This window comes from Centroberyx affinis, unplaced genomic scaffold, assembly GCF_046629955.1.
Source record: "Centroberyx affinis isolate AG114_WGS23_722 - 3 ecotype Tasmania unplaced genomic scaffold, CSIRO-AGI_Caff_v1 ptg006199l_1, whole genome shotgun sequence".
NCBI lineage: Eukaryota > Metazoa > Chordata > Actinopteri > Beryciformes > Berycidae > Centroberyx > Centroberyx affinis.
In genome coordinates this window covers 44,786-54,405 of record NW_027283144.1, presented here as the reverse complement: position 1 = coordinate 54,405, position 9,620 = coordinate 44,786, and the positions used below count along the sequence as shown (strand labels likewise).

The 9,620-nt window shown below is 43.9% G+C and overlaps 1 protein-coding gene across 1 annotated transcript; it reads left to right on the top strand.

Annotated features, from left to right (window-relative positions):
* The first annotated feature begins 883 nt into the window (after positions 1 to 883).
* Positions 884 to 9,329, top strand: LOC139638207 (arrestin domain-containing protein 3-like). Its single transcript, XM_071512259.1, has 8 exons — positions 884 to 1,389; positions 3,890 to 3,971; positions 4,089 to 4,236; positions 4,344 to 4,446; positions 4,572 to 4,828; positions 5,966 to 6,119; positions 6,234 to 6,388; positions 8,022 to 9,329. The coding sequence occupies exons 1-8, from the start codon at positions 1,110 to 1,112 to the stop codon at positions 8,097 to 8,099; spliced, it is 1,257 nt and encodes a 418-aa protein (XP_071368360.1). The 5' UTR covers positions 884 to 1,109; the 3' UTR covers positions 8,100 to 9,329.
* Positions 9,330 to 9,620: the final 291 nt, after the last annotated feature.

The following is a 9,620-nucleotide window of genomic DNA, read 5'->3' as shown; positions in this document are numbered from 1 at the left end:
CAATGGGAAGTGATATACAGTAGGAGTGGTATAAATGGAGATTCCCTATTTTATGAGTTGTGAAATTGTGCGGTCCCAATATTAAGATATTAAGGATATGATATTATGGTTCAGTGCTGCCAAAGTTGGGATTAGGCTGACAAGGGGCACAGGTAGCCTAAGTGTTGAATTGGTTATTAGGTTCATAGAGTGTGCTTTACAAGACAACTAGCATTTTTTTTGCAATTTGCAAATCCTTTTTGCATTAATAATTGAAAAAAAATGAAATTTTTAGACAAAACTTTATCTTTATTCGCCAACACAAAAAGTAGATGTCAAAGTATAGCAAATGCTGAGAAATACTACATGCATCACTAAAGAATTAACATACTGTAGGTCTATGCATCTAAGTCCCTGCGTGTAACATAATTTGCCACCAAAACTTCCAAACCCTCTGATATCCAGCAAATCTCTGGGGACAAAGTGGAATAATGACTGATGACTGACAGGTTATTATTAGCTGCTCAATGTGATAAATTATTGGACGCATAGGTCACCAAACTATCAGTTTAGAAGCAACATTGTCCTTTTTAAGATATGGCTTCCAAATACATTTCTGGCATTTCTTTTGCTTGATCTTTACTCTCCATTATAAATATTATTATATTTATAAATAATATTATAAATAAAAACTACAAGATAAATATCTGACTCAATTAGGCACACTTTGCCATACCCAACTAACGCACATAACATCATAGAGCGACTAAATAAATGTATTTCTCTGATTATTTCTAATAGGCCATGGCTTCAGCTCTCATTCACCAGAGGGCTGGCCTTCACGCACATGCTCAGTGAGGTTGTTTTTGCGCACCGACTCTTTAAGACAGGAGCGCCTGGGAACCAGACCGCACTACAGACCGGGAGGCTGAGCAGGAGATGTGTGATGAAACGACTATCAGCTGCGTCTGAAACCGAGAAGAAGCCCCAGATGAAACACCGCCGACGGAGCCACTGACCCAGCTGTGCGCTGGGCAGCCGGGGGGGCGAGGCGCATGCCTTTGTGCCCTACAGGTCCTTCCATAACTTCGCCTTTGTAGACACTTTAAAAAAAAAAAAAAAAAGCCATCATGGTACTGGGCAAAGTGAGGGCCTTGGCGATCTACTTTGACAGTTTGAATGAGAACAACATGCCGGTGTTCTCCGGTGGCGACTCGGTCTCGGGGCGGGTGGTGGTGGAGGTGACGGGAGACGTGCGAGTGAAAAGCCTCAACATAACCGCCCGAGGAGTCGCCAAGGTCCGATGGACCGAGTCCCGTAACGCCGGAGCAAACACTGCCTACACTCAAAACTACACCGAGGAGGTGGAATACTTGCACCATTACGACACCTTAATAGGAGAGGAGAGAGGTAAGGGCCAATTACCACCATGCACATTTTACTGTGGCAAAACAGTGGTCGAATTGTTGCTGTCGCAGTGTTTGAAGTGATGCAAAGTCAGATGATTAGACTACTTAATTTTGATAGAAGCTGATTAGTCTACTGGTTAGTTTGTTAGAGAACTTTTCCTTATGTGGTGGCATATGAAGTCTGCACACACTGCTATGTCTGTGTTCCTGCATATAAAACACAGCGCCTCAAAACATGAGACCGTCCAGGATAGTGGTGCTGATGCGACAGCTGATCCTCCACGCTATAGATAGGCGCTCTTCTTTCACCGCAAATGAAACTGCAAAATGCGACACATTGTCGACAAGGCATTTTATTTACATGTCATATTACTTCTAAGTAATCATTACAAAAGTGACAGCCGTCGAGTGAGTTAATATAGCCAGCAGCCTCTGTTGACATCACTGTTGCCTCTAGAAAAGTAGCGATCAATGTGTAAAACGCTTAAAGTAATGGGCCAAAATACACTTTAACCAAAGCGTTTTAAGTCCAAATATCTAATATTGATGGTTACTGCTGTGGTAGAAGCATTTTTCACTGATGACATCCTGAAGTAGGCTAGTTCAGGCAACTCCCTTTGTTAGAAGCGGTTCAAACCTGTTCAGAAACTGGCAGCCAGAGAGAGAAGGAGGGAGGGGAGGGAGGACCAGCCTCTCTCTCTCGCGCTCTCTCTCTCCCCCCCCCCCCCCCCTCTCTTTCTCTTTCTCTTTCTCTCTCTCTCTCTCTCGGATTGTTATGTGTCTACAATAACATCACACCTCCCTGGGAAAAAAAAAGTGACAGTCCACTTTTCCCAAACTTCCCCAGTGTTCTGCTGCCATTCGCAAAGCATCCCATGCCTTCAAAACACTGCTGATGGAAACAAATGTCACTCGAGATGGACACAGCCATCTCAGTCAGTGACTAACAGACACGTTTAGACAGACTATGTGCTTCTCTTGGTGAGCTAACGTTCTTTCGTGATAACACATCAAGACTATGAAGAAGATTGCCCTCAACGAGCACTTCGGCAATATGAATGTTATCTATTTAAAACTTGTTACTGAGTTTTTCTCTTAGTTTTTCTAGCTCCAGACTGAGCATGAACCATATATATTATATTCATGTTTTGTTTATTTATTCAGGGGTGTTCGATCATAGTAATGTTTGGGGTCACAGGTGTAGATTTTTATTTTTGTCATGTTTTTTAATAAGGTGAAATCATCTGGACAATAGATTTCTGTTCCTCTGGACATCAGGCTGGACAATCTTCACTTTCTGAATTTTGTTAAATCCTCTGACTGTAATTGTACTAAAACAAAAGAATGAAAATATTATATTGATTGTGATTGTATGTGATTCTAATGTACAAATGCTGATGATGGTTAATGATTAAACACAAGTGAATGTACCTGATCTTTTGTCTGTCCTCATTTATTCTAAGTCTCTTGCTATTTTGTGAGAATTTGCCTTTCTACCTGTCCTTCAGTGTTTTGAGTGTGCAACACCCTTCCTCTCTCTTCCTCCATCCTCCAATGCCACAGACCACATGGCCATACAAATGTGGGCAGGGGCTTGTCAGGAGCCCACCAATGGCAGCCCGAGCAGTAATTTATGTCGCCTCTCCTCCAATGGGAGGCCGAGTTGTAGTGCATGCGTTGGGAGTATCCAGCTGAAGGAGGCTGCTCATTCTGGTTCATACCGGTCTGCTCCTGCTTTCTCTGTGTTGCCGGTTACTTGACAGCACGCACGCACGCACACACACACACACACACACACACACACACACACACACACACACTCTGACTCACACGCTAGCTGTTTATGACAGCTCTGGCAGCAGACACATATGCACACGCACACGCAGACAGACACAAACACGCCACAGATGCAAGATGAAATAGAGCGAGTGCTGAGGTGGCAGGAAGCTGAAGTTCAGAAGGGGTTGAGCTCCGTTTAAAATGTTAAATGCAAACAATAACAGTCGAAATGAGGAAGTGGAACGAGGTCATGTTCTTTTCTGTCTCAGGGTGTGCCGCTTTATGGCAGCTCTGGACCCGTCTGCTCTCTGAACTGTGTAATTACACCGTGTATTGTTTTAATAATCAGTACAAAAAAAAAAGTTTATAAATCCAAGTGCGAGTGCTTATTTTGTTTGACTCGAGATTAATAGTTTTTCATATGATTATTTGAGTTCTACAGTTGTCTGCATTCTACAAAGCTCAAGAACGATTGATGATTTTTCTTTTTCTCATAAGAAATGACTAAGTTGTGTCCTTCCCAAGTGTTTTTCCATACGAAACCCACAGACTGAATGTCGTGTTTTCAGGCAAAAGCAGCATTATCGTGTTGTATTGGTGTGTACGAGCCCCTTAAGTTGGAAATCAGTCATTAGGGGCGAAGTGCTCTCAAGCAATAAGGCTGGTCTGACTGAACCGTCCTGTACGTGTGTATAGAAAGTGTGTGTTCTCCTGTCTTTCAGACGAGGACTGTCCCGAGGAAGGCCTGACCGTTCTCCACACGGGCTTGCACGAATTCGCTTTCAGCTTCAACCTGCCGCAGATGTAAGTCGTAGCTGACACACACACACACTAAACACAGACCACCCCGACCGCTCACTTCCTTAAAACCCTAATACCCCTCCGTCCTCCCCCCGTCCCCCCCCTCTTGTCGTCTATTAGGGCCCTGGCCACTTCCTTTGAAGGGAAGCATGGTAGCGTGAGGTACTGGGTCAAAGCAGAACTGCACCGTCCGTGGCTGCTCCCCGTTAAAGTGAAGAAGGAGTTCATTGTCTTCGAACACATTGACATCAACACCCCATTGCTGCTGGTAAGAGCAAGGGGCATGATTATGTATTTTAGGGACTGAACGTAACATTTTCATAGTTTTGATGGTTGTTAAAGGGGTTAATCTGATCGGTACCGATATCCGAACAGGCACCGCAGGCTGGTACCAAGGAGAAGACCCTGTGCTGCTGGTTCTGTGCTTCAGGCCCGATCTCACTCAGCGCCAAGATAGAGCGAAAGGGCTACACACCAGGTAAGACGAACGTACCTCTCCTTCTAAGTCTTCAAACTCTCTTTCCGGTCCTTCGTGGCCCTGATCCGCCCCTCTCCGTCTTGACAGACCCGCTCGCTTCTCTTCTCTCCCCCCGTTTCCCCAAGGTGAGTCCATCCAAATCTTTGCCGAAGTGGAGAACTGCTCGTCCCGCGTCGTGGTGCCCAAGGCCGCGCTGTACCAGACCCAGACCTTCTTCGCCAAAGGCAAGGGCAAGCAGATCCAGCAGCTGGTGTCCAACCTGCGGGGGGACTCTTTGCCCCAGGGCAAGAGTCAGAGCTGGGAGGGCAAGCTGCTCAAGATTCCCCCGGTATCCCCCTCCATCCTGGACTGCCCCATCATCCGAGTAGAATATGCCCTCGTGGTGAGTACAAATAATTTTGCAGCGATTAAAAGAACCATTCGGTCATCTTACCTGTTACGCGATGAGAACACAGACACCAAAATCATCCATGGGTCCGCGATAGATCGTTGGCTCTGGTGCTTCGTGCTAACACTTTAGCATAAACTATGTTGAGTGATAGTAGTGTTATCTCAAAAGTGAGAAAATTTGAATACTAAAGGTAAACGGTACACAATTTTAAATGATATGTGGACAAGTTTTGTGGTGGAGATCAAATTTATACAAAATATGATTTTAAAAATAACCTGCTTTTTTGAGGTAGCAGGGAATATTTTCTGTGTTTCCATGGGAGGTGAAGGTGGAAGGTGATGGGAGACTGTGTACAGCTAAAAATCACTCTCACTCCAAAAATAAACCTGCTACATCAGCTATATTGAATTCATATTTCATTTTTAAAATGTATGAATCTACAAGTCATATAATAAAAAACAAACAACTTTTTATTACTAAAAGGTCAGTTTTCTTACTTTAGATAATGCTAGTAACTTAGCATGACTCAACATAGTGTTTGCTAAAGTGTTAGCATGGAGCCAGAGTCAACGATCTACCGGGGACACATGGATGATTTTGGTGTCTATGTTCTTATCACTTAACAGCTGACAGGTTATTGTAAGGGGAAAGTACAAAGGCAGTTACCTATCCTGAAGTATTTTATTGTGACAACATACAGCAGGGAGAGAACATGGGCTACAGAATGATGCATGCTGGGACTTTAACCCATGCAGCTGCTGGTGCACTTAACTGCACGAACCACAAAAACGCACTGCGCCTTCAACCGCCTGCCACATTCCCAAAGCAGAATATTTGAACGAGTTCCAGTGTCTTCTAGACATGCTGCCAAATTGGTTTGACAGGTTACCTGCCCTGTCTAATGCAGCGTAGGTCATGCATGTGTGTAAATACTCAGTTAACCCAGGTGATGAATGTGAATGATATGAACAAGTCGAACAGGTCTCTCTGCTCAGTGACCTGCGTGTCACGTTGTATCAGCGAAAAGATCTGCCCAGTAACAACGTTTTTTCTTTTCTCTCCCTTTCCATCCTCTTCCAAATCTTCTCTCTCTTCTTCTTCTTCTCTCTCTCCGCTCGCTTCCTTCAGGTGTACGTGGACGTCCCTGGGGGGTTGAACTTGTCTCTGTCGTTGCCGCTGGTGATCGGGACGATACCTCTCCACGCCTGCTCCAGTCGGACCTCTAGCATTAGCAGCAACTGCAGCAATTTGAGCTGGCTGGGCCTGCCAGAGAGACCTGAGGGTACGTACACACACACGCACACACACGTTTGCCCCGTCAGTATCAAGCACACACACACACACACACGCAGGAAGTTCTATTTCTCTAATTTGCACCTTGTGATTGTTTTTGCAGCACCCCCGAGCTACAGTGATCTGGCAGTATCAGAGGCGCACAGGCAGGATTGCCTGCAGGGCTGTGATAGGTCTGACGGGGAGGGAGAGGACCGGGGATCTCTGCTAACATACATCACAGAGTTCAGATATCTGCCCCCGCCACTCTACTCCGAGGTACCGCTGACGCACATGCACACACGCAAACACACACATTCATACGCAGATATATTCTGACACTAGAGTTACAAAAATAATTCAGCTGTAGATGTAATTAAGCTGGGATGTAGTGGAGGGTAAACCCACTTAAACAAATTTTATCTACCTTTTTATTTGCACTTTACCACATTTTTAGGCTGCTATAAATCTTTATGAGGTAACATTCTAATATGCCTAATAGTGTTTTTAAAGGATAATTCTGCCCACAGTGAATGTTCAGCCCATTTTCCATTGTGCCCGCTCTCCCTTCTAAAAATTCCTGTGGATTTTATGATATCATCAGAGAAACGGATATCATGTTACTTACCTCCCTTCCCCTAGATGTCTTTTGCTTTCATCCGAATCCAAACAATATGATAAACCACATTTTTGAGGAGGCAAACATAAGTGGAGATGTGTGCGTAAACAAAATTGTTATAATGCTTAAAAGCATTACAACAATGTCATTGTGTGAATGAAAAGCAGTTCCTATCCAAACACATTTGAACATTTGAATTCAGAAAGCCCTCATTGGATTAACAGGGCAAGCGTGTGCGTGTCTATGACGGGTGGAAATGTAAACATGAGAACAAGGAAGTGAGCAAAACGCAGGAGCAGCATAGGTGTATCATCAGAACAATGTCAGATACAGAAAATAAAATAATATAAAAAAATACCTGAAGAACAATACATGACAGAAACTTCATACTTACACCTCAGGTCCCCCCTATAGAGTAGATGATCTGATTAGATTTTGGAGCAACTTGCTGTAAAAATGTGCATATTAGGGGAGAGCGGGGCATGTTGTCACACTTTTTACTCAGTGGTGTATTTCTCAGCAGTGCCTTACTACTGAGATACAATATGTATTTCTCTAGCTAGATTAAGGTCTTGTCTAAAAAATGGCATTTTTACATTTTGAATAATTTACTGGAAGAAAACGTCATTACTGATGAAATACCACTTGACAACTTACCCCATTTCAGGGCATGTTGTCACACATGACGGGGCATGTTGTCACATAGACAAGCATGCTGTTTGCAAGTACCAAAATCTCATTTATTCAGAAAAGAATGACAGTAAAGCTATTTCTAATAAAAAAAAAAAAAAGGATTTGGATAGTTATGACAACATGCCCCGAAATCAATGTGACAACATGCCCCACCCAAGCATTCCTGGCAAAGGTCCCTTCCCTGAGCACAGAGCTTCACTAAACCATTCAAATTTATTATCAGGTTATAGCTCACCCTTGCTTTTATGTGTCACAATGTATAATTATTTTTATTCCTTTAGAAGAGAAAAATGAGAAGAAAAACACTAAGATTTTCATTATTTACTTTTCAGCTATACAAATTGCTTTTATGTGTTTTGACTTAGACTGTTGTAATCAACATAGGTACACTCTTATTAAGAAAGTAAACATTTTTGTAATTGGACTTTTGACTCTAAAATATTTAGTTTCAGAAATAAAGCCACTGAGACAAGTTAACCCATGTGACAACTTACCCCGCTCTCCCCTAATGAGGAAAACTACCATGCAGCTATTCAGTCAACCAACCTGTAAAATGCTGATCTGTGTGTGTGTGTGTGTGTGTGTGTGTGTGTCGCTCAGGTCGACCCTTACCCTGACCCCGTGGACGTGTGCGGGGCCGAGGACGTCAGGAGACCCGACACGTGTCCGTCCCGCTGAAGGGAGCCCGGCAGCCACGGAAAGGCGTCCCATCCGCACAGACACCCGTCGCCCTCAGCTCAGGCCCTGCCTAGCCAACTTCTCACCAGATCATATATCATGATGAATAAGGGGAAGATGCTAACTGACCCCGGGAATGTCAGCTGGGAAGAGTATCGGGTGACCGAGGCACGGAGCGGGGGATCGCGCGCGCCCCCCCCCCCGTGCCGGATTCCCGACCTAGGATTGCTCAAGAAGAAGTCGTCCTTCTCTTTCCTCTTTTGACAGTTCCGCAAACCATCCAATGAGCATGGAGAGGGATGAAAAAGACAAGAAGGTCACTCGCTGTCGGAGAATTGACACAGCGGTCGTAAGAAGCATCCTCCTGCCTCAAAGTGAATTTTGCGCACACCTACCTTTCTTTTCTATTCGTGGTTTTATATATATATATCGCAGATCGCCACAGGCCTATACGCTCGACTCTGTCCACCGATGTATACGATATCGTACTCTTTAACCGAAATGGCACATTTGTAACGGGAATCGCGTCGTCTCCTCGCCGGTCTCCCTGTGAGCTGAACTGCAATCCCACCGCGAGGTAAAGCGTGAGAGAAGACGGCAGAAGAAGAGAAGAAGAACAAGTGCAAGATCCTTCAGTCCTAGAAATACGTGTGCGAGGGCTAAAACGACAAGCCACTTCACAACCTTAAGCGCTTAAAGCACAGCTCTACTTTGTGTGTGTGTGTGTGTGTGTGTGTGTGTGTGTGTGTGTGTGTGCGAGTGCGTGTATGTGTGTGTGTGTGTGAGTTAATACGACCAGGTATATGCCCAGACAGGGTATATTGAAAAAGCACAACTGTGACCAACCAAGACGAAAATACCACAAGTCTCCTGTTGGTTTCTGAACTGTAGAGACGGCTCTTTGTGGCCTGAACTCTTAAAAAAAAAAAAAAAAAAAAAAAAAAAAGAAAAAGCTCCTCTTGCTGTAGATTTTTTCCAGAGGCGGACGTTTTAAAAAAAAAAAGCTCTCGAAAAAAGAACGGCGAACGACAAAAGATAAAATGTTTACAGATGAATAAATTGAGAATGTTGTTCAAAAGATGACTTCTTCCTCCTCTAACTTCAGAATACCAAGTGCAATATATTTTTGTATTTGTGAGTTTTTTGCACTAGTTTTTCATATACTTTTGTCGCTGTTATTTCCATTTCTGTGCATTACAACATTGTTTTCCGATCTCAATGCTGTCATGATCTACTTTTGATAAAAATAAAGGTTTATTTTATAAATAATTCACTGCTCTTTTTTGTGTGTTTATTCTTGACTATGAAGTCATGCCACAGGTGCACGAGTGTGATATTTGCTGCTTTTCGGGGTGGGGGTGGGGGGTGGTGAAATGAAAGTGTAACAGTATCCATCTGGCCCTTGTCTACCCAGTCAGTTTCAGTCCTCCCTCTGTCTGCAGCAGCTGCCTCTTCCTCTTTTTCCTCTCCCCCCCCCTCTCTCTCTCTCACTCTCTCTCTCCATGCTGATATCTCAAGCTA

Bases quoted from the DNA above. Each gene is read 5' to 3' on its own strand.
- LOC139638207 (XM_071512259.1), top strand. From the start codon at position 1,110: ATGGTACTGGGCAAAGTGAGGGCCTTGGCGATCTACTTTGACAGTTTG. The intron at 3,972-4,088 runs GTAAGTCGTAGC...GTCGTCTATTAG, and splicing joins AGCTTCAACCTGCCGCAGAT to GGCCCTGGCCACTTCCTTTG. The intron at 6,389-8,021 runs GTACCGCTGACG...TGTGTCGCTCAG, and splicing joins CCCCGCCACTCTACTCCGAG to GTCGACCCTTACCCTGACCC.